This window comes from Pelobates fuscus, chromosome 13 (genome assembly GCF_036172605.1).
Source record: "Pelobates fuscus isolate aPelFus1 chromosome 13, aPelFus1.pri, whole genome shotgun sequence".
Classification (NCBI taxonomy): domain Eukaryota; kingdom Metazoa; phylum Chordata; class Amphibia; order Anura; family Pelobatidae; genus Pelobates; species Pelobates fuscus.
Window position 1 is genome coordinate 13418370 of NC_086329.1, and position 25689 is coordinate 13444058.

Here is a 25689-nt window from a genome sequence, read left to right on the forward strand (position 1 = left end):
TTTAGGTTTTTATTATGTAGGTCTGCCTAAATTTATGCAAAAATACCCAAGATAAAAAAATCCAAGAAGTCTGAGTTGAAGTTAATTTTTTCCAATTAGGCAAGCAAATTCACCAGAATTCATTGATCAATGAAAATACATTGTGCACATCATAATATGTACAAAATATTATAAATAACATACCTCCTAACAAATGTACAAACAGGGACACTTTAATGAGTGAGTGTGGGTGTGACCAGGGGTGGGGCTCTTCTGACAAATATTAGGTGATTTACTGACAGCAATTTAATTTATACAGCTAAAATGTAAGTTAGACATAGGCGTGAGCAGCCTATTGCATTAGTTTGTGCACTATATATATATATATTCATACACACACATACACACACACACATACACACACACATACATACACACATACATACACACACACATATATAAATACACTCTTGTTTACATACATACACAGACCTGCACTCATATAAATATCAATACAAACAAGCATTTAAAAAACGTATTAAAACGTCAGGTCACGAGGTTTGCAGAGAGTTGGGTGGACAGCCAGTGGACAGTCAATGGAAGGGAAGGTGAACCGAGTGTCTTGCAGGCAAAGCGATACTCGCAGCTTCCCAGTGAGAATTGCCGGCCCCCGCATAATGGCGGCATAACTTTTTTTTTTTTAAATAGCATAGCAGCAGTGCAGCAAGGAGCTTCAATTTTGAGGCTTGATTAGGGTAAGGTGACCCCATTTTGAAAATGCCATTCAGGGACACTTCCTTGCCCCTCCCATAACCCCTCTTCACACCAGACACAGTGGCGTAACATGGGTTTCAGCGTCCATTCCCCCCCATATTTCATAGCCCCCCCCTTTTTTCATGTCCATTCCCCCATAATTATATCCATCCCCCCATATTTCATGTCCATTCCCCCATAATTCATATCCCTCCCGCCCCAATTTCATGTCCACCCCCACCCCTCACTACTGACTCACTGAGAGTAACGGGGGTGAAATCTTTATCACAGAAACACTAGTAGTACTAGTGAGTCCATGATAAAGATTTCACCCCCCACCCTCATTCCATGCACTTACCTGGTCCTGGGAGCTCCTCTCTCTTTTCTCTCACGTGGCCGCCTGCATAGAGCGCTGGGAGGAAGTGACGTCATCGCGTGTGATCTCACTTCCTCACAGCGCTGGGAGGGGAGGGAGAGAGGGAGGTAGGGTTGCCGCTCGCACATCTCCACCAGCGGGCAGCAAATGGGGCAGCAAATGGGGGCCCACGGCGCTGGCATAGTGGGGAAGCCAGCGGGCCCCTTCTTCACTAATATGGGGCCCAGCTCATTCTGGGACATTACATTGTCCCGGAATTAAGGTGCCCGGGGCCCGGGACAGACCCACAAAATGCAGGACTGTCCTGTTTTGTATTCCAAAAAAGAGGAATGAAGACAGAAGATCAACCACAAGAAAACAATGTTTTGACAAAAGTTTTTGTCAATGAATCTTTATGATATGTGTAATAAATTTGTTATGTTTAAAATGAAAATAAACATCTTGCTAATTATTTTTGCTGCTCTGAATTTCTTGTCTATAGTTTTAACATGAAAAATAATATTTACCTTGTTCCTGCTTTGGACTTTTTCTTGCTTTTAGTATATAAATCCTTTTCTTGCAACTACAATGAACAGAAAACAGGGGTTTAGAACAGGGGTGTCAAACTCATTGTTCTGGAGGTACACATTGTCCGCTGAAATAGGTATAGCGAGCCAAATGCTTTTATTTTATTTATGTAAATGTCATCTATTACTTTTTACAGCAATAATTTTTATTTATGTGTGTGTAGTGTTGGCATTTGCGTGTACTGGTGTGTTTGTGATATTGGAATACAAGGGTGCATCTGTGCGTAGAATTGGCGAATGCAGTTGTGTGTAGTGTGTCTTGTTTGAATGAATGAGTGTGTCTGTATGTAGTGTTTGAAAATGGGGTATTTGTGTGTAGTGTTTGTGTTTGAATGCAGGGGTGTGTTTGTATGCAGGGGTGTGTTTGTGTGCAGTGTTGATGTATGCACACCCACACTCACTGACCCAGATATATACACACTCATATACACACACACACACACACTGACCCAGATATGTACACACTCATACATACACACACACACACTGACCCAGATATGTACACACTCATACACACACACTGACCCAGGTATGTACACACTCATATACACACACACACACACACACTGACCCAGATATGTACACACTCATACACACACACACACACACTGACCCAGATATGTACACACTCATACACACACGCACACACACACACTGACCCAGATATGTACAGACTCATACACACACGCACACACACACACACTGACCCAGATATGTACATACTCATACACACATACACACACATGTAAGCATACACATTGACACAGATATGCCCACACACAGGTACACATACACAGATGCACACAGACAGACAGACATATAAGTAACAATTAACATAGTTCTAGCCACCCTTCTTTTTCTTTACCTTGTAGGTGCAGGAATGTGGCTTCCCTGGTGTCCAAGGCTGATAAGAGCCTGAGGTTCCAGTCGTCCCTCCCCCTTTATGTGTATTCGTACCTGCTTCTGCCTCCCCACATGCAGGGCCGGCGCGTCCATAAGGCGGACCAGGCGGCACAGGCCTGCTTCTGCCTCCCCACATGCAGGGCCGGCGCGTCCATAAGGCGGCACAGCCTTAGGGCGCACGGCTCTGGGGGCGCAATATTTCAGTGACCGGCAGGAGGGAAGCTCTCCCTCCTGCCAGGCCACCTTCTGGACCCCCGGCGCGGCATGCGGCAGTGATGTGATCAGACGCGGCGAGGGAGCTCTAACCTCTCTGCTCTGCTCCCTCGCGCGCTGTCTGCTTATGCCGCGGGAGCCAGAATATGACGTCATATTCTGGCTCCCGCGGCATCAGTAGTCAGCCCGCGAGGGAGCAGAGCGTGGAGATTAGAGCTCCCTTGCCGCGTCTGATCACATCACTGCCGCATGCCGCGCACACTGTCACTCACAGACACACACTGTCACTCACAGACACACACTCTGTCACTCACAGACACACACTCTGTCACTCACAGACACACACTCTGTCACTCACAGACACACACTGTCACTCACAGACACACACTCTGTCACTCACAGACACACACACTGTCACTCACAGAAACACACACTGTCACTCACAGACATACACTGTGTCACTCACAGACACACACACTGTCACTCAGACACACATCACATACATTCACTAATTATTTTATAAATACACATTTTCCACCCAGCCTCCCTACCTAGAGAGCTCTATCTGCTTATGCCGCGGGAGCCAGAATATGACGTCATATTCTGGCTCCCGCGGCATCAGTAGTCAGCCCGCGAGGGAGCAGAGCGTGGAGATTAGAGCTCCCTTGCCGCGTCTGATCACACCACTGCCGCACGCCGCCCAGCAGCCCCAGGGACAGATCCATCATCCACACCAGCTCTCTAGGTAGGGAGGCTGGGTGGAAAATGTGTATTTATAAAATAATTAGTGAATGTATGTGATGTGTGTCTGAGTGACAGTGTGTGTGTCTGTGAGTGACACAGTGTATGTCTGTGAGTGACAGTGTGTGTTTCTGTGAGTGACAGTGTGTGTGTCTGTGAGTGACAGAGTGTGTGTCTGTGAGTGACAGTGTGTGTCTGTGAGTGACAGAGTGTGTGTCTGTGAGTGACAGAGTGTGTGTCTGTGAGTGACAGAGTGTGTGTCTGTGAGTGACAGTGTGTGTCTGTGAGTGACAGTGTGTGTGTGTCTGTGAGTGACAGTGTGCGCGTCTGTGTGTGAGTGACAGAGTGTGTGTGTGTGTGAGTGAGTGCGTCTCTGTGTGTGTGTCTGTGAATGATTGTATAAGTGTGTGTGCATGTGAGTGTATGAGTGTGTCTGTCAGTGTATGATGAGTGTGTTTGTCAGTGTATGAGTGTGTGTCTGTCAAATCAGTGAGAGTATGTTTGTCATTGAGTCTGTGTGTGACTATCAGTGTGTCTGTCAATGAGTGTCAATCAGTGTGGTTCTATCAGTGTCAATGAATGAGTGTGTGTCAGATCAATGAATCTGTGTCTGTCAGTGACGTCTGTGTGTTTGTCATTGAGTGTGTGACTGTCAGTGTGTACAGAGTGTAGCGGAGCGGAGCACGGTACAGGAGCTTCTGTTTCCTGTACCTGGCCAGACTGACAGGAGGTGCTCACAGAGAGAGCACTCCCTGTCAGTCCGGCCGGGTACAGAAAACTGAAGCTCCTTTAGGGGATCTGCTCCGCTTAGCAATGCAACAATAGAGGTAGGAGGCACACCAGGAAGGGGAGTGTGACCACTGTGTGTGGGGTGTGGGGTGCACCAAGGGACAGGGAGGGAATGGGAGAGAAACACCAAGAGACAGGGAAAAGAGGGGGGAGGGGAGAAGAACACTAAGGGACAGGGAAGGGAAGGGACCACTAATGGTCGGGGAGGGGAGAGGGGCTGGTTAAGAGGCACATAGGTGAAGATGTTTTTTTTTTGGGGGGGGGGGGGTGGAAAAATGCATCATCGCCTATGTACCTAAAAATCCAAGCACCGGCCCTGCCCACATGCTAGAAGGAAGTGGCCTGAACTCGCTTCCTCTAAGTAGGTCGCCAGGGGAAAGTAACACTGCAACAGGGGCCCGGTCTGGTGCATTATTTAATTTGTAAAACCCACCTCAGACCTAAAGTATTGTGTATAGACTATAGATATGGACTACACTCATTACTTTAGGCGTGAGGTGGATTTTAAAAATTATGCAACGCCACTATCAGTGCTACACACATCACGGAGACAAGGCGGGTAGGGAAGGAGGAGCGAGGGTAGGTGGGGCAGGAGGGGGGCGTATGGCCACGGGTTTGGTGGGCGCTAGAAACCCATGCTACGCTACTGTACTGTATGTACTTCCTGGTTGTCCTTGTCTCCTTGCCCTGTTGTGGTTATTGTTACCCGAGAGTGTGTTTATACTGTTTTGTGACTTTGATCTGTTTGACCAATCTTGCTCTGTTTTCCTAGACCTCGGCCTGCCTTTTTTGTTCATTCTGTCTGCTTGCAGACATTTTATATATCTATTTCAGGCACTAGCCGGGTCAATGTATGGACCGGTACTTTTTGTTCTTTTACTTTTTTTCTTTAGGTTTGCATGTTAGGGTATTTCGATTCCTGATTGCAAAATATTCTCTGCACTATACCCTTTACAATCATACAAAGTTGTTATGGTGCTTAGAATGACTGTATAACAAAGGTCTTTGTCAATATTATATTTGTGTATAGACCGATATGGAGATTGTTGGGATGCTTTTTTCAAATTTTCAAGACATTTTATGAGGGGGTGGGGGGGAAGAATTCCCTATAGTATACAAACATATGCTCTATTTCTGGGGGCACCTCAGGGGGGTGATAAGTGAGTGAGACATAGCTAGCTACATACAAACACAGCTAGAAGCCTGCCTACTTACACCCAGAAAATGAGATTATATTATATCTTCCATGTAGAGAGGAAATAGAAATATGGTCCTGATGCAACTCTAGATGGTAGGATAGTAAGTTATAGATACAGCAATGCTAATTCAAACCTCATTTATAGTCTTAGGGAGACACTAAGCCACACAGACAGACAGACAGACATGTATGTATAAATATATATATATGTATGTATGTATTTATGTGTGTGTGTGTGTGTGTGCGTGTGTGTGTGTGTGTGTGTGCATTCGTTTGTGTGAATACTGCAATAAATTTTGTTTTTAGGTATAATTTTCCTTTTACCATTTTTTTTTCTTTTGCCGTAGTATCTAAATAATATCTTAATTAAACATCTAATGGATACATTTATTAATCTGCATAAACACATTACAATTTCAACGAGTTGCGGAACTCAATCTCTCATAACTTCTGAATTACAAACATTTCCAACCTCTAATCAGTTAAAAACACATTGAAATCGAATCATTTAGAGGTTACCTCCTGATAGCTCTCATTAGATGCTCCATACTTTGCTTGGGATCTGCCGGGGGATGCTTCGGTCTCGAATAATCTCTCAATTGTCCTTGCATTATCATCATCTCGATGTAAAAAGCTGTACGGACCGGACATGTTTGGGGTTCTGGTCAGACGCAGGTGTCCAGTTCTTTTTATGTTCTGATGATTAAGACAGGTACAAGGAGGGTCTGGTTTCTTGCCCGAGGCCACTACAATGAATGCGTATAGGATTCTGTAAAAAGCAGAGAGGGTGTGACTTGTTTCTATTGGGAACACAAAACAATGCAATACTTGTTGTAGTAACATGTCACTAAGACTGTGATGCTCTGAGCACTAACATTCATTCATAAATACCCAGATTATTATTTATATACTATGGCCATGTTTTTGTAGCATTGTACAAGAGTGATATAAGAAGCATACCTTGTCCCATTGTACAGCGCTACGGAATTTACTGGCGCTATATACATAATAAAAATAATGATGATAATAATACAGGAATAATGTCCTTTAGAAAATATTATTACTTGACTAAAGGAGATTTTGCTTACAACACAGGAAATGGTTATTTACATTAACGGGATACTCAAAGCACCATGACCACTTCAGTGATTTGAAGTGGTTATGGTGTCTGGAGTCTATAGTGCGGACTTTTGCTTTGAATCGCTGCTCGTACAGATATTAACCCCTAAAATACTTAAAATACTGGACATGTAAATCCACCTCTGCCAGCATTCCGAGCTGGTTAATGTTGATGTTCTGTAAAATTGGCGTCTGACACCAGCACACACAGCCCAGGCGCAGTCCTTGGGTAATCCCATGCTCAGCGTGCTACTGATACTCAGTTATAGTATAGTATTCAATGCAATTCTGCCATACCACCTAAGTAGCATTGGCCAATGTTCTGCCCTCTAGTCCCCTGGGGAGGGGGTACCACCTCCTTCCCCTAAGTAATGGTTTAGGTTAGGTTATGGAATTGTATCTTGGTTGAAAAGTAACAACATGAAATGAGTCTAATGCAGCAAGATAGAAAATGTGGAGAAATGACAAATGGAATTGGATTTCATAAAGAGTGAAATGGTATAAAGGATGACAAACAGTTTATAGAATGGCAAATGGCATAGAAAATACGAGGTCATTCCGGAACAAGTCAAGTCATTGTTAATATAGAGAGAACGGTTTGTGCGACATCGATGTTACCTGACAGTCAAGGAGATTGGACTTTACTGTACTGGTCAGTGGGGGCGAAAGACGCAGTTTAGTGAGCATGTTTACTGTGTGGCTGTCGCATTCAAAATGACTGAGCGAGTAGAGCAACGAATCAGAGTAACATTTTGAGTTGAGCTTGAACATTCCTTGGGAAACTGTTCAGATGATTCGGAAGGCTTTCGGAGACGATGCAAATAAAAGTGTGGCACAAATGCTTCAAAGATGGTGGAGAGCCTGTTGAAAGATTTGGCGCCCTGCGACTTCTATGTTTTCCCGAAACTAAAATCACTTTGGAAGGGAAGAGATTTCAGACCGTCGATGAGATTCAGGTAAATACGACGGCATCAATGAGATTCAGGTAATGCGACGAGGCAGCTGATATCGATTCCAATGAAGGATTTTGCAGAGCAGTGCAAGAGACGCTGGGAGAACTGAGTGAGGTCCCAAGGTGGCGACTTTGAAGGAGACCGACGCGTCATCGTCCTATGTACACTGTTTCTCATATTTGTTCAATAAAGGTCTCTATTTTTCATATTACATGGAGGGCTACTTTCCATACAGACCTCGTATAATGGCATACAGGACAATTATCTTATCAGACTAAACTTCTGCACAGAAATGTCTGAATTTAGTGTTAAAAGTTTTAAAATACAGAGGTAATAAGAAAAATTCACAGGCACTCCAAATGTGAAAGCCTTAGGCAGATTTATTGCAACAAAATGCACAGCAACGTTTCGACCTCACAAGAGGTCTTTGTCAAGGTCTTGTTAGGTCGAAACGTTGCTGTACATTTTGTTGCAATAAATCTGCCTGCGGCTTTCACATTTGGAGTGCCTGTGAATTTTTCTTATTGCCTTATCGTGTTGGGATTGCTGGTCCTGTTCCAGAGCACCCGTGGCCGTTGGGAGTGAGTGCAGTTCCTGCGACCAACCTTTGCTTTATAATACAGAGGTGCCATCCCTAACATTCAGGAACAGCCTGGGGATTGTGTGTATATTGCACTATATGGAGTAAGTAGTAATGTACAGCGCTATGGAATCTGATGGCGCTATATAAATAATAAAATAATAATAATAATGATTCTGAATGGAGGGGATAGCTTAGAATAAAATATTATTAATTATAATTTAATATAATAATAGTGATTTATTATAATAACCATCACCACCAGTTATATAATGTAAAATAATACAATTATTACTGATATCGAGTAATTAATAATAACAATGTATAATAAGGGAATACTGCTGTTTGGAGTTGGATCCCTTGCATCACACGGGTGGGCGGGGTTTACCCCCAGCTGACCAGCCCTGGACACGCCCCCTCCCTGCAGGTCGCGCATGTGCGGTGTGTTGGAGAGGAAGCACGTGGGTCGGTGCCCGGCTCTCAGTCTGCACTATCGGAGGTTTGTGGATCTCGCCTGCCCGGAGCAGCCTGTCAGCAGCCAGAATGCCGGCACAAACCCTCAGCGGAAAAATCATCTCCGGGTGAGCGAACACAGAACTCCTCTCCTACATAGTCCGGCCGGGGGGGGCTGTGATATTGGGGTCAGCATGGGGGGGGGGGGGCTGTGATATGGGGGTCGGGGGGGGGGGGGGGGGGGCTGTGATATGGGGGTCGGGGGGGGGGGGGGGGGGGGCTGTGATATGGGGGTCGGGGGCTGTGATATGGGGGTCGGGGGCTGTGATATGGGGGTCGGGGGCTGTGATATGGGGGTCAGCAGGGGGGGGGCTGTGATATGGGGGGGGGGCTGTGATATGGGGGTCAGCATGGGGGGTCTGTAATATGGGGGAGTGTCAGCATAGGGGGCTGTGATATGGGGGTCAGCATGAGGGAGGGGGGCTGTAATATGGGTGGAGGGTCAGCAAGGGGGGGGGGGGGGGGGGGCTGTAACATGGGAGGGGGAGACTCCGCATGAAGGAGGGCTGTAATATGGTGGGGGGTCTGCATGTATAATGATGATTGTAAAATGGGGTGGACTGCATATTGACTGCAAGATTGAGGGGGGCTGCATATTGACTGCAAGATTGAGGGGGGCTGCATATTGACTGCAAGATTGAGGGGGGGCTGCATATTGACTGCAAGATTGAGGGGGGGCTGCATATTGACTGCAAGATTGAGGGGGGGCTGCATATTGACTGCAAGATTGAGGGGGGGCTGCATATTGACTGCAAGATTGAGGGGGGCTGCATATTGACTGCAAGATTGGGGGGGGCTGCATATTGACTGCAAGATTGAGGGGGGGCTGCATATTGACTGCAAGATGAAGGGGGGCTGCATATTGACTGCAAGATTGAGGGGGGCTGCATATTGACTGCAAGATTGAGGGGGGCTGCATATTGACTGCAAGATTGAGGGGGGGCTGCATATTGACTGCAAGATTGAGGGGGGGCTGCATATTGACTGCAAGATTGAGGGGGGGCTGCATATTGACTGCAAGATTGAGGGGGGGCTGCATATTGACTGCAAGATTGAGGGGGGGCTGCATATTGACTGCAAGATTGAGGGGGGGCTGCATATTGACTGCAAGATTGAGGGGGGGCTGCATATTGACTGCAAGATTGAGGGGGGGGCTGCATATTGACTGCAAGATTGAGGGGGGGGCTGCATATTGACTGCAAGATTGAGGGGGGGCTGCATATTGACTGCAAGATTGAGGGGGGGCTGCATATTGACTGCAAGATTGAGGGGGGGCTGCATATTGACTGCAAGATTGAGGGGGGGCTGCATATTGACTGCAAGGTTGAGGGGGGGCTGCATATTGACTGCAAGGTTGAGGGGGGCTGCATATTGACTGCAAGGTTGAGGGGGGCTGCATATTGACTGCAAGGTTGAGGGGGGCTGCATATTGACTGCAAGGTTGAGGGGGGCTGCATATTGACTGCAAGGTTGAGGGGGGCTGCATATTGACTGCAAGGTTGAGGGGGGCTGCATATTGACTGCAAGGTTGAGGGGGGCTGCACATTGACTGCAAGGTTGAGGGGGGCTGCATATTGACTGCAAGGTTGAGGGGGGCTGCATATTGACTGCAAGGTTGAGGGGGGCTGCATATTGACTGCAAGGTTGAGGGGGGCTGCATATTGACTGCAAGGTTGAGGGGGGCTGCATATTGACTGCAAGGTTGAGGGGGGCTGCATATTGACTGCAAGGTTGAGGGGGGCTGCATATTGACTGCAAGGTTGAGGGGGGCTGCATATTGACTGCAAGGTTGAGGGGGCTGCATATTGACTGCAAGGTTGAGGGGGGACTGCATATTGACTGCAAGGTTGAGGGGGGACTGCATATTGACTGCAAGGTTGAGGGGGGACTGCATATTGGGGGGCTGCAAGATTGGGGGGGACTGCATATTGACTGCAAGATTGGTGGGGCTGCATATTGACTGCAAGATTGGTGGGGCTGCATATTGACTGCAAGATTGGTGGGGCTGCATATTGACTGCAAGATTGGTGGGGCTGCATATTGACTGCAAGATTGGTGGGGCTGCATATTGACTGCAAGATTGGGGGGGCTGCATATTGACTGCAAGATTGGGGGGGCTGCATATTGACTGCAAGATTGGGGGGGCTGCATATTGACTGCAAGATTGGGGGGGCTGCATATTGACTGCAAGATTGGGGGGGCTGCATATTGACTGCAAAATTGGGGGGCTGCATATTGACTGCAAAATTGGGGGGCTGCATATTGACTGCAAGATTGGGGGGGCTGCATATTGACTGCAAGATTGGGGGGGCTGCATATTGACTGCAAGATTGGGGGGGCTGCATATTGACTGCAAGATTGGGGGGGCTGCATATTGACTGCAAGATTGGGGGGGCTGCATATTGACTGCAAGATTGGGGGGGCTGCATATTGACTGCAAGATTGGGGGGGCTGCATATTGACTGCAAGATTGGGGGGGCTGCATATTGACTGCAAGATTGGGGGGCTGCATATTGACTGCAAGATTGGGGGGGCTGCATATTGACTGCAAGATTGGGGGGGCTGCATATTGACTGCAAGATTGGGGGGGCTGCATATTGACTGCAAGATTGGGGGGGCTGCATATTGACTGCAAGATTGGGGGGGCTGCATATTGACTGCAAGATTGGGGGGGCTGCATATTGACTGCAAGATTGGGGGGGCTGCATATTGACTGCAAGATTGGGGGGGCTGCATATTGACTGCAAGATTGGGGGGGCTGCATATTGACTGCAAGATTGGGGGGGCTGCATATTGACTGCAAGATTGGGGGGGCTGCATATTGACTGCAAGATTGGGGGGGCTGCATATTGACTGCAAGATTGGGGGGGCTGCATATTGACTGCAAGATTGGGGGGGCTGCATATTGACTGCAAGATTGGGGGGGCTGCATATTGACTGCAAGATTGGGGGGGCTGCATATTGACTGCAAGATTGGGGGGGCTGCATATTGACTGCAAGATTGGGGGGGCTGCATATTGACTGCAAGATTGGGGGGGCTGCATATTGACTGCAAGATTGGGGGGGCTGCATATTGACTGCAAGATTGGGGGGGCTGCATATTGACTGCAAGATTGGGGGGGCTGCATATTGACTGCAAGATTGGGGGGCTGCATATTGACTGCAAGATTGGGGGGGCTGCATATTGACTGCAAGATTGGGGGGGCTGCATATTGACTGCAAGATTGGGGGGGCTGCATATTGACTGCAAGATTGGGGGGGCTGCATATTGACTGCAAGATTGGGGGGGCTGCATATTGACTGCAAGATTGGGGGGGCTGCATATTGACTGCAAGATTGGGGGGGCTGCATATTGACTGCAAGATTGGGGGGGCTGCATATTGACTGCAAGATTGGGGGGGCTGCATATTGACTGCAAGATTGGGGGGGCTGCATATTGACTGCAAGATTGGGGGGGCTGCATATTGACTGCAAGATTGGGGGGGCTGCATATTGACTGCAAGATTGGGGGGGCTGCATATTGACTGCAAGACTGGGGGGGCTGCATATTGACTGCAAGATTGGGGGGGCTGCATATTGACTGCAAGATTTGGGGGGCTGCATATTGACTGCAAGATTTGGGGGGCTGCATATTGACTGCAAGATTTGGGGGGCTGCATATTGACTGCAAGATTTGGGGGGCTGCATATTGACTGCAAGATTGGGGGGGCTGCATATTGACTGCAAGATTGGGGGGGCTGCATATTGACTGCAAGATTGGGGGGGCTGCATATTGACTGCAAGATTGGGGGGGCTGCATATTGACTGCAAGATTGGGGGGGCTGCATATTGACTGCAAGATTGGGGGGGCTGCATATTGAATGCAAGATTGGGGGGGCTGCATATTGAATGCAAGATTGGGGGGGCTGCATATTGAATGCAAGATTGGGGGGGACTGCATATTGACTTTAGGATGTAGGGTGGGCTGCATATTGACTTTATGATGTAGGGTGAGCTGTAGATTGACTTTATGATGTAGGGTGAGCTGTAGATTGACTTTATGATGTAGGGTGAGCTGTAGATTGACAGCAGGATGGGGGTGAGCTGTAGATTGACAGCAGGATGGGGGTGAGCTGTAGATTGACAGCAGGATGGGGGTGAGCTGTAGATTGACAGCAGGATGGGGGTGAGCTGTAGATTGACAGCAGGATGGGGGTGAGCTGTAGATTGACAGCAGGATGGGGGTGAGCTGTAGATTGACAGCAGGATGGGGGTGAGCTGTTTATTTACTGTTAGCAGGGCGTCGGGCTGTATAGTGACTGTAGGTTGAGATGGATAGTATGTGCCAGTGTACTGACTGGGGGTGGGCTGTATATTGATTGTGGACTGAGGTGCGGTCTTTATATTGACTGTAGGTTGTGATGCGGGCTGTATATTGACTGGACTTGGGGCTGGCTCAATATTGACTGTGGGGTGGACTGCATATTGACTGTAGGCTGTTGGGTGGGCTGTATGGTGACTGTAGGCTGTGGGGTGGGCTATATATTGGCTGTGGGGTGGGCTATATATTGACTGTAGGCTGTGGGGTGGGCTATATATTGACTGTAGGCTGTGGGGTGGGCTGTATGGTGACTGTAGGCTGTGGGGTGGGCTGTATGGTGACTGTAGGCTGTTGGGTGGGCTATATATTGAATGTAGGCTGTGGGGTGGGCTGGATGGTGACTGTAGGCTGTTGGGTGGGCTATATATTGACTGTAGGCTGTCGGGTGGGCTGTATGGTGACTGCAGGATGAGGAGGTGGCTGTATATTGAAAGTAAGATGTGGGTTGGGCTGGATGGTGACTGCTGGATGACCTCCTGGCCATTTATTTATTACCACCTTCAGTGCCAGACATGTATCCAATGCTTTGGCACACCTGTGGCGCATTAAGGGTTAATAAAGGGCAGCACTGTGTGCTTTGCAATCTTGCAATGTGCATTTCCGTTGGTGCTGTTTGTCGAATAAGAAATCCGGCCACTAAGCTGATAGCACTGTTAATTTGGGGTTAAGATGGTGTTAGAAAAGTAAATTTTATAGGGAATTATCAAAGTTCCATCTTCTCCCACCCTGTCCGGACAAATAACTGCCCCGTCTGGAAATGCAAATGGTTAATAAGCTGATACTTGCACCCTGGCAGAGAAATAGAATCACAACAGAGCCATATAGTAATTCTAAGAAGCAATAAACGTTCTGTTACGGAGAGCTTAGTAAGTTTTAGAGGTTATGTAATGGTCACATTACTGCACTGTTATAATTGGGGCTTTTTTTGTTAAAGGTCTTGGGAGTTGGTGTCCATCCATATCAGGGGGCTCGGTGCTGGTTGCTCTAACATAGTATTTGGAAATATTATATACTGGTAAATAAACCCAGTTATCGTCAGTGTCTCCAGACAAGACATGTGACTGCTGTAACAGATCACATGTTTGGAGAGGAAATTAATTTGGCCGTAGAGATAATGGGCAATTATGCTTTTTGCCAGAGCTAGGTGTTTTGGTATATAATTTTTCTTATTTTGGGATTTTGCTCATGGTAAATAAAAAGATAAAAATGTTAAGAGCCTTTGTATAAACTGGAGCCAAATTTCAAATCTCTTGTAGAATAAAGGCATTAAATCTTAACCTCTACTGACCCCTGAGGTCTTGGCAGAGAGGGGCACTATGTCCTTTTCAAAGCCAGCTGACCTCATGCTGCCCTTAGAATAAAACGAGATTATAAAAACCTTTTTTATTTTTTTTTATTTTCTTTTTAAAATGTATTTTAATAATAAGATGGTACAATAAACCAGACAATGCTTTCTTTTTTAATTTCTAAACCTCCAGCGTATCCCATTGTGTCATCCAATGTGTAAATAAACACACTAAGTCACTGATGAGAATTCCGTGTGATGCAGGTCTCGATAAATACCCTTCCAGTGTTCTACGGCGTATTGCTTCTTGTTAGGAACTGTCTATAATACTGATCTCTGAGAGTAAACTATATCATTTTTAGATTTTTTTTTTCCCCCTCTGATCTTAAAATTAAGCTCTATGTAATGGGGTTATTGTGAAAAATGCCTTTTGGTATAGGAAAGCGGGATACAGTTGTGACATTCTAATTATTATTATTATTTATATAGCGGCAAAAAGACAAGTTGGACGTATAAAAACAGACAGTGCTGATGAGCCTGCTCAAAAGAACTTGCATTATTTTCAGTGATACATTTGTTGGTGAATAGGGTAGCATGGGTGTTTCCACTCTTTGAGTACTGGTTAATTCTCTCACCCGTTACTTGTAATATAATTTGTAATATGTGTAAATCTCTTTTTATCTGTTGATGAGAAAAAAAAAAAAGGATTTGCCGCGTCCTCTATATTAGTCTGTCCTATATATTAGTCTGTCCTCTATATTAGTCTGTCCTCTATATTAGTCTGTCCTATATATTAGTCTGTCCTCTATATTAGTCTGTCCTCTATATTAGTCTGTCCTCTATATTAGTCTGTCCTCTATATTAGTCTGTCCTCTATATTAGTCTGTCCTCTATATTAGTCTGTCCTCTATATTAGTCTGTCCTCTATATTAGTCTGTCCTCTATATTAGTCTGTCCTCTATATTAGTCTGTCCTCTATATTAGTCTGTCCTCTATATGAGTCTGTCCTCTATATTAGTCTGTCCTCTATATTAGTCTGTCCTATATATGAGTCTGGTAAGGGATCACAGACATTTTAATTAATCCGTAGCTGGACACAATGTAGTTTGCTGGGGCTGGTTTATATTTTTATGTAATGTATGTATGTAACTCTTTGTATTGTAGACTGGTCCGGGAGAAACTAAAGAATGAAGTCGCTGCTATGAAGGAGAAATATACTGGCTTCAGCCCAGGATTAGCCATTTTACAGGTATGGGGGGGTGGGGATTACTTTTTTAGATAACTTATACTGCGCTCCTAAACTGTATGAAATCTAAAAGTGAACAAACAGGCGCTAGTGTTAGTGTGGAAAGTATGTCTGATCTTAAAGTTATTGCATTCATATCACATTCTTTCTTCTTCCTTTTAACATTTAATGGGTAAAAAGCAGAGCTAGTTTGATTTACAATCTTGCACGCTGAACTTTTTTTTTTTTTTTTCAGTACTTGTGACAAAATTTATACTGGAATGTTTTATTCGTGCTGACGTATGCTTGTTAACTGATTTACTTTTTTTTTTTTCTTCTTCTTTTTCTTTAATTTTTAGGTGGGAGATAGAGATGATTCCAACCTCTACATTAGCATGAAACTGAAAGCTGCCGCTGAGGTAATCCCATCGCCGTTCACAACTAAATAATAAATATATATTTATTGCATTGAGGCTGGCGGAGCATCATGGGAGTTGTAGTTCAGTTACGTTTAGGATGTTTAAGTTAGTGGGTGTCTGGGTACAGATCATGGCTGGTCAGCCTTCAAGCTGATATTTAACTGCAACTCCTATTATGCTGAACTAGCCTTCCGGCATAGAGTTGCATTTTCTGCTGAGGATCGGCCTTCACACTTCCTAAATAAATCTCACCCAGAATTACCAATACTGTAAAATCGTTGTGAATGACAGACATTTTAGTTAGAGAGAGAAGAATACATCACTTTAGAGGGGAACAGTCTCATCGCAGGAATTGTAAAGCCGGCGCTGGCACTGTCTGTGGACTTTTCATAATTTGTGGGGTCCGGTGGTGGTGGTGGGGGGGGGGGGGGGGCAGGCAAAGGTGAGTTTAACTTGCCTGAACCTGTCCCCCACAGACACCACCATCGTCTTCTGGCTGGTCGCCTTTTGCTCCTGACGCTTCACCTGCCAGGAGCCGCCATTACTGCTGTGCTGTCATTTATATTAGAAATCCGTTTTGTATTCACTTTGAATTCTCACTAAATAACCTGTAAAAATGTTTTTTTTTTTTTTATTAATCTGCCTTAGATTGGGATCCATGCCAGTCACATCAAGTTGCCAAAAGCTGCCACAGAGACAGAGGTAAGTAGCTCTCTGTAAACACGTACCTGTGTCATGACGTGTATTGCCATAATAAAATATTACATTTACATGATGTCCAGTGGCGCTTCCAGAGGATAAACTAGCAGTTTCTCTGAAACTGCTATGTTTACAGCAGGCAGGGTTAACCCTAGATGGACCTGGCACCCAGACCACTTCATTGAGCTGATGTGGTCTGGGTGCCTATAGTGGTCCTTTAAGGCAGAATGCAGCAGCACTACATGATCATAATAATTATTTTTTATTATTTTAGCATTTTATAATATTGTCTTTCAATCTAGTTGCACAGTAATACGTGTTATATATGGCATAATATTTTACTATCAATATAACAGAATGTGCTTTGCGTCTGAGAATCCTTTATTCTAGTTTGATACTGGAATTTATTCTCTAAATTCTGAATTTTAGCAAAAATTAAATCTGACTGGCATAATCTCGCAGATGTGTTACTATAGCATAGTTGATATTTATTTCAATCCTACAATTTTTTCCATTTAAACTTTAATTCAGTACATTTTAAAGTTTAGTGAATACTCTTGTATGTACTAAACATACTCAATCACCATTTTAAACTTGCATTTATTCTTTTTTTTTTTTTTTAATTTTTAGGTACTGAACAAAATAAAATTAATCAATGAGGATCACGCGTTTCACGGTCTCATTGTCCAGTTACCCCTGGATTCCGATCACACCATAAACACAGAAACCGTAACCAATGCTGTATCACCTGCTAAAGACGTCGATGGGTAAGTCTAAATCAAAAAGGCTTCTAGTAAGTCCCAGACTCCCAGTATGGCAGTCACTTAACATGGCTTGCAGGGTCTAACATCCTAGATAAATGCATGCGCACTCAGTGGATTGCAAGTTTTAGGCTATAAGAGGCAAATTGGAATTTCTACTTTTAGCATGAAATGTATTGTCCTTCTGTCAATGCTTCAGAATTTCCAATTTAGCAAATAACCACGTAGGTCTTTGTGTAAATATACAGTTAGCTGTGTGAGTGCCTACTGTGTGTCATATTTGCCATTAAAGGGACACTCCAGGCAGGTTTAAAAAAAAGAACAAATATATCTGAAACCGCATATTCAAAAATCATTGATTTACTAGGATTTGATAATATATATTATAATTTTTTTTTAATTTTTGTGAAACTGTCCTGACACGTTTCCTTCCAGTTCTTAGAACTCCTTACGCAACCTATACATAGTTTATCATAGTAATAAATCCTATTTCATTTCTTGAAGGGCTGGTAATACTCTCCTCCTCTGCTGGCGATTACAGCGCTCTCCCCCCCCCCCCCCTCCCCCCCCCCACACATCCTGTCCTCTGTGCACTTGCCTTGCTATATTCCTGACTGTTGAATTCTGATGAATTGCCAAACTGCACAGCGTTTTGGAAGGCTTTTCATTTAACCTTGTTCTTTGCCACGTTCTAGGTTAACAAGTATAAATGCCGGGAAACTTGCCAGGGGAGAGCTGGACAATTGCTTTATTCCTTGTACTCCCAAAGGATGCCTGCACCTCATCAGACAGACAGGTAACAGGGAAGAGATCGCCATGTGTGTTGTGTGTTAAGTATGTTCTTTGTATTGTGTTTTGTTCAGTTGGACATTCTAGCTTTACATCTTGTATTCAATGTACAATTTTATTATAGGTCCAAATACATTGTGTCTGAATAGGAAGGTTACATGCCATAAAATAAAAAACACCCATGGCTTACTGTCTGGTGTGTCCTTTTAAAGAGCTATGACTAAACTTTTCAGCTATGTATAAATGGGAAGGGGGCTGAAAAACTTGAAATACTTTTTATCCGAATATATTTTCGAATGACGTGTTGCTTAGCTGAATAATTGGCGGCAGACTGGTACGAACAAACTGTCTGCACAGAGAATTGACCTAGACAATGTTAATATAGTGTGTGCGCTTCTCAAATTTGTATTAGTGACTGAGAAAGTTAATGTTTGCTTTTTGCTTAAATAGTGTAAAGCTCATTAAAAAAGTCAGGGTCACAAAGAAAGTTTTAACAACTCTTTAAAGTTTGTTGCAAGTGTATAAATATAAGGAAGTGAGACGATTTTGTTACTTGATTTGATTAAAGCATCCTTGACCTCCCATGCTACATCAAGTCACATGGACAAGTAAGATGTGTTCAAACAATGAAGCCAATTCTCTCAATAATAACGAGCAGTCACGTGTCCTTAAAGTGACACTCCACTCTTCATGTAACGCCTATTAACCATGACACCGGCTATGAATGGCTTTATGCGATATGTACAACACTCACTCAGAGCTGGTAAAGGGCCCGAATTACAATATCGCCACAAAGGAGCAATAGACCAAACTGGGCATTCTGGCCATAGTGCATTAGTAAGCAAGGAAAGGTGATACCAATACAAACACAGCATAGTGTCAGTTTCTAACAAACAAAACGTTATTGTGCTAGCAGGTTTACTGTCAAATTCATAGGTAATAATATCTTAATATACAGTGTTTTTTTCAGAAGCCTTTTATTGTTTTGTCTTCCGTCTTGGTAAGAAAAGAATAGTTTTGCCGAGCACCAAAAGCATTATATTGGCTGTGGAGCGTGCATTCTATCAACTCTGTTCCCTTGTTTTTGTGTTAAACACATTTTAAAGTATAATGGGAATAAAATGGACCTTTCCATGACTCCCATACCATTGACTTGTAATACAGCCACACGATAAATGATTGATTGGTGTAAATCTGTCCAACCTTGGATGAAATGATCCGCAGGCGGTGGGTTAGCCCAAGAGTCTCGACCTCTCACTGCCGTAATAGGTTGGACAGATTTATATGTTTAATGCCAACGTGTCATTTCTACATTTCTGATATTTATAGAGAAACTGAGCTAAGGGTACTGGGGAAAGCACCATGTTTTTGTCAAATAGCTGAATTTCAAACTTCCTCATCTGATGCCCCCTGCTTAGGGGGTGGGCTTTCACATTGGCTTTAAATGCTTTGAGACCCGTTTGAGATTTAATTTTTTTTTTTTTTTTTAATGTGATCTGACATTTTGATGGAAAAATGAAATTGTAAAGAGACGATAGCTATCAAACAACCTCTTAGCAACACAGTTGTTTGTCAGTATGTATTATCTATGACTTTTATTGAGCGCAGATCTATCAGCGAAAATTATTACATATTATCAGCATTTCCGTGAAGATATGACAACATCCAATAAGTTAGTGGAAAAAGGATAAGGTGTTATCTTCAGTTTTAAAGATACTATACTGAAAAGCGCACTTGAAATCTTGATTATTTTATTGCTAGAAAGCAACTAGCTTTTGATAATGTCATTTTGACTTTTAGGGGTGCAGATTGCAGGTAAAAAAGCTGTGGTGATCGGGCGCAGTAAAATTGTTGGCGCTCCAATGCATGATCTGCTGCTGTGGAACCATGCGACCGTGACCACCTGCCATTCGAAGACTGTGTCTCTAGATGAGGAGGTATGCATACTACTGACCAACGGGTAGCGGGCACAAAAACCCTTTACGGCAGATGTAACTGTTAACAGTCCATTATGACCCGATCATTCTTCGCTGAAAATACATTTACATTAATGGAAAATCTATTCTAAATACAATGTTTTACAGGTGAGCAAAGCTGACATTCTTGTTGTCGGAGCTGGTAAACCTGAAATGGTAAAAGGGGAATGGATAAAGCCTGGTGCAGTCGTGGTAGATTGTGGCATTAATTATATCCCAGGTAAGAGTTGACAGGCAGGATAACAAATGAACACCTTTTCTCAAGTTAAAAATTAAAAAGAATTAAAGCAGAATTGTCTCTATCTGGAATTTGTTATATTATGTTTACATTTAACACCTATCAGGCTTATTAATTAACTAACAGACCTCTGTCTGCTCTCCTAGAGAGAGGCGAGCTGTGATCATGGCGCATGCATTAATGCTTACATTGTTACTTATATTGTACGATGACTAATGGAACTCATGCTGGAGAATAAATCCCTGTTAGACCAGACTAGAATCAGAAGCTTCTGACTTGTGCTGATCCTTCCTGGATAGATTTGTGCCTGTGTTAGTGCTGCTGTTGCAATCTCAGCACTGTCATAACAGGAAAAAATTGCTATCTAATGCGGAATCAGAGCGTCTATTTTAGCAGCGTCTGTGGGTGCCCAGGGACCCGTTAATGTATCAAACTGTGCAAAATGGTTTGCTACCTAATGTTGTGATGGTGCAAGGCAACAGGTCATTGTAGTGGTTATAGTGCAAAATGGTTTGCTACCTAATGTTGTGATGGTTCAAGGCGACAGGTCATTGTAGTGGTTATAGTGCAAAATGGGTTTGCTAGCTAATGTTGTGATGGTGCAAGGCGACAGGTCATTGTAGTGGTTATAGTGCAAAATGGGTTTGCTACCTAATGTTGTGATGGTGCAAGGCGACAGGTCATTGAGTGGTTATAGTGCTTAAAATGCCTCTCTAAACAAAGTGGAAGGTTTTTTGTTTTTTTTTGCATATTGTTTTAGTACATTCTCTATGTAAGATATAATAATTGTTTCCCTGGCTACATGATTAAAAGCAGGGCTCACAGAGGGGATGAGGGCACATAATAACAGCTAACTAAAGAGTGTGTGTGTATATATTTAATATTATGCACTCTGATTCTCTGTTCACGATGCGGTCTGCATTGAGGTCAAATGACTTCTCAGAATGAGCCAGGAACAGAAGTGCAGTGGAGGTAAGTGTTCTATACTTGCCTCCAGTGCTTATCCGCCCGGTTTAAATGCCTAAATTGCGTTGACAGAGTTGAAATTGAGAGCAGCGGCTACTGGGAGAAAGGTGAAACTGTGATAAATGATGGGATGTTAATGATCTGTTATAGTTTAATGTTGGCACCTTGCTATGACGGTTCATGCCGATCTTTTTGCTGCTTTGTGATTTGCTTTGTGCATCATTTAGTCTAGTAAACATTATCCCTGTATAAAATGCCTTGTTAATTAATTCGTGTGCCGAGTTAACCTTTCACCTCTCAGCTGTTTTAAAGGAACTCTACGTGTCATTCCAAAGAGCAGGCTTTCTTGTTTTTCTTGCCGTTTCATGCTTCCACAGATGCCTTTTGTATTTGTTTTTATGCTTATTTCAATAGGACAAAGTCCTCAATTCACATCACCTGATGCCTACAATCAGTGATTACTGTCGGTATAAAATTGCCTTGTACAGGATTTTGATTTTGTTGTTGACACTATGCATTCCTAATCGGATTATTTGACCAGGTTAAATACCACTGTAGGAGACACTATCTTGTATACATCCATTCTAAATCAAAAGGCCCTTTGTAGCTTTCCTAAAACTATTAAATATAAATATATTTGCTTAAAGGACCACTATAGTGCCAGGAAAAACAAACTTGTTTTCCTGGCACTATAGTGTTAATAGGGCCCCCCTTCCGCCGAGCTGAAGGGGGAGGAAGGGGTTAAACACTTACCGTTCTCCAGCGTCTGGCTCCCTCGGCGCTGGGGACTCTCCTCCCTCTTACCACGTCATCCGCTGAAAATCACAGTGAGAAGCGCGGAAGCGCCTCTAGCAGCTGTCAATGAGACAGCCACTAGAGGCTGGATTAACCTTTAGTGTAAAAATAGCAGTTTCTCTTAAACTGCTATGTTTACAGCAGAAAGGGTTAATCCTAGATGGACCTGGCACCCAGACCACTTCATTAAGCTGATGTGGTCTGGGTGCCTATAGTGGTCCTTTAACCCCTTAAGGACCAAACTTCTGGAATAAAAGGGAATCATTACATGTCACACGTCATGTGTCCTTAAGGGGTTAAAGGAACTCTGAGTCCTACAAATAAGTATTCCTAACACTATAGTACCCTGGTTGCCATTTATGTGGGAGAGGTATTTCACGCACCTTTTCTTCCTTGTAACGACAGACTGCTTAATTTAGATGAAGTGATCTGAGTGCCCATAGTGTCCCTGTAAATGCTTGCTCCCTTCCTTAGGATCCTGATGTCGCCCACAATGCCCTTTCTCTTCTTTAACCCGGCGATTGGCATGCTCTACGCGTACTCCTTCATGGCATGTATCCTTTCCGGTATACTGTTACTATCAGGCAGGTATCGACCTTTTTGCCTATTCCTACTCCTCTGCCTGGTCATTGCCAGACACCATTTTTACAAAGAGTTATTCACTAAAGTGAGAATTCAAAGTGAATTTTGAATATAAGTTAAAAGTAGCCGAACTACACAAATTCTGTAATTTTCAATTTGGCTACTCTGGCCTTAAATTTTAAATTCAGTTTGATATCTTCCTTTAGTAAATAAGCCTGACATACCAGGCAATTAAGCTCATTTGCTAAATGAGGACCCATAGTCTCTGTGGAGTAAGCTACCCCCAAGCCTGTCCTATGCTGTACAGCCTTTCCATGGTAGGTGCCAGAGAGTCACTGAATAGAGGGCAGCTGTCCCTGGGACCTCAGCACAGGCGATGGTAGATGCATTGACTAGAAGGCGACGGGGTCCGCATTGCCCCCCAAATCAATATCACCAATGCAATGTAAAATGTGCTGGACAAATAAGACATGGGAATGCCATTTTCTATGTATTTAGTGCTGTTCGAATTGTCAGAACATGCACAGATTAAAAGCTAATCCTATATTTGTTTGACCTTCTCATCTTTACCGCCATGCTGTTGACATAGCGATAAAGACTGCAAACACGATGTCCGATGCCGAATGTACTCACAGCTTCAGTTTGATTCTGTGTATGCCGTATTGGGGAATAAGAAAGATGTCTCTGTCACTTTTATCTGGTATACTATGCCATCTGCCTGGTTCGTGGGTGGAATCGTCCCTTGAAATATCTGAAGATATAAGAAGTGGAAACGTTGTGTGTAACCTACCCTCATCCATTGTCCACACGAGCCCCGCGTGTGTAAATATTGTTTGAATGAGCGGTTCTCAATACCGTCCGGGCACATTGCTTGTACATCTTGTAAGTATAGTTTTGACTTGTAAGCAGTGACCCTGTGTCCCTGTATCATTAACCATATCCCCACTTTCTCAGAAATGGTCCTATTCTCATTTTCATGTTAACCTTATACTTTATTCTGATTTTTATCTTTAGGTTTCTGTAGGTTTTCCAGTCTTTGTCCTTTTCTTTTTTTTTGCACTATCATTGTGATTTGTTGTATTGGAGTTTTTTCCATTCTTTATTACTCTCCAGAAGATTAAAGTGTCTATTACTTGTGAAATCATGCCATCGTGGGGCAATGGAGACATAAATAGTAAGATTGAATGTTGGGTTAGCGTTTCTTTATTATCATGGCCGCAGCAGAACATGCATATCCTGAGGTCTGCCTGAGAATGGTGGGTGTTATACTCCCACGCTGCAGCTTCAGTTTGTGGCATTCTCTGCCTTCCCTTGCCCTCTGCTGGCATATCCTGCAAATTGGCTGGGCCAATAGATTCAGCTATTGCCCAGAAGTTTAAATCCTACCACGGTTAGGCAGACCGTTTTGTCTGTCTTGGTGGTAACTTGAGTTTAGTGTCACTCAATGCATAGTGTCGGTCACAATCAAAATATCTATCTCATTGTCTAATACTGATTTTATACAGGGAATTTGGAAGATTAATACGTGAGAACTATGTTTTTTGACCCAGGCAATTCAATGCCAAGAGGGCATCGTAATCCGTGATCCTACATAAATGAATTAAACTTTTAATTTTTTAAATATATGTATTTGCTCACAAGTCTACTTTTAAATATCACATGTTTCTAAACTGTAAGTTCCTCGGGATAATTTCTGCTTCCTGTAGGAGAACATAAAATTGATTATCTACACAATTTTCCAACGGATACTGTATAATCTTATCAGACACATTCCTAATTTTACGCTGAGCACATTTTGTACTTGTGTATTTTTTTTTTTCATACTGCAAAATATTTCCATTCCCAGAAGCATTAAATCATTAAACTGGACTTATTGATAAACAATGTTTGCTGTGTGTGATCATACGTGTCCCACACACGTTTCCCTTGTAATATTTTATGTAAAGCTCGCTCTTAATATTTCTTTTGCTTTTGGCATTATTATAATCATGCATTGGGAGCCGGGCACATACTTGGTAAACTTCATATTCAGACTTTTTAAACCTTGCAGCTCTCGACAGAAAGTGTGCTTGGCATAGTCTGTGTTTGCCAGGACTCGTGAGTAAAATATGGTTTCTGCAGAGATTAAAGGAACATTATAGGGTCAGGAACACAAACATGTATCCCGGACCTTATAGTGTTAAAACCACCATCTAGCCACCCTGGTCCCCCTTTGCCTCCCTAAATACAGTACAAACTTACTTGTAATGAAGTCTGCAGCTGCTGCCTCCACCCCTGATCTGACTGCTGACATCATCAGAAGTGGTGGTCTGAGCCAATCACAATGCTTCCCCATAGGATTGGCTGAGATTGTTAAGGAGGGAGATCAGGGGCAGAGTCAGCACAAGTCAAACACAGCCCTGGCCAATCAGAATCTCCTCACAAAGTTGAATCAATGCATCTCTATGAGTAAAGTTCAGTGTCTTCATGCAGAGGCAGGAGACACTGAATGTTAGTCACATTGTGCAGTACTGGGCCAGGAAGCACCTCTTGCAGCCATCTGAGGAGTGGCCAGTGGAGGTGTCCCTAGGCTGTAATGTAAACACTGCACTGTCTTTGAAAAAAGCCTGAAGGGAATGGTTCTACTCACCAGAACAAATTCAATAAGCTGTAGTTGTTCTGGTGACTATAGTGTCCCTTTAACTAATAAGGCAGAAGGTTGCTAAATATCACTTACTGGTCATGTTTTCTGTATTGAGTGGGCTGTTTTTATTATGAAACACTCTGATCACCATAACCACTACAGCGTTACCTGCCCCTATATCTATGTGCATAGTCTAACAATTCTCACCTGGGGTCTGCTGGACGCCAGTTCCTGTATGACTTTGACTTGAGAGAAGAAAAGAAAGTGAACCCATTTTATTTCAATCCA

At 43.7% G+C, this 25689-nt stretch overlaps 2 protein-coding genes across 2 annotated transcripts in view; one reads left to right on the forward strand and one right to left on the reverse strand.

Annotated features, from left to right (window-relative positions):
- Window positions 1-6259, reverse strand: part of LOC134583561 (coiled-coil domain-containing protein 170-like) — a 31684-nt gene extending 25425 nt beyond the window's left edge. Inside the window, exons 1-2 of the mRNA XM_063440517.1 lie at window positions 6038-6259; window positions 1615-1670 (exon numbers count right to left, since the gene is read on the reverse strand). Of these exons, the coding sequence (XP_063296587.1) occupies window positions 1615-1670; window positions 6038-6169 (188 nt within the window). The 5' untranslated portion in view covers window positions 6170-6259. The remainder of the gene's footprint in view (window positions 1-1614; window positions 1671-6037) is intronic.
- A 2342-nt stretch (window positions 6260-8601) lies between these two features.
- MTHFD1 (methylenetetrahydrofolate dehydrogenase, cyclohydrolase and formyltetrahydrofolate synthetase 1) overlaps window positions 8602-25689 on the forward strand; it is a 58534-nt gene continuing 41446 nt past the window's right edge. Inside the window, exons 1-8 of the mRNA XM_063440408.1 lie at window positions 8602-8751; window positions 15493-15577; window positions 15913-15972; window positions 16621-16674; window positions 17302-17438; window positions 18128-18228; window positions 20022-20158; window positions 20306-20417. Of these exons, the coding sequence (XP_063296478.1) occupies window positions 8714-8751; window positions 15493-15577; window positions 15913-15972; window positions 16621-16674; window positions 17302-17438; window positions 18128-18228; window positions 20022-20158; window positions 20306-20417 (724 nt within the window). The 5' untranslated portion in view covers window positions 8602-8713. The remainder of the gene's footprint in view (window positions 8752-15492; window positions 15578-15912; window positions 15973-16620; window positions 16675-17301; window positions 17439-18127; window positions 18229-20021; window positions 20159-20305; window positions 20418-25689) is intronic.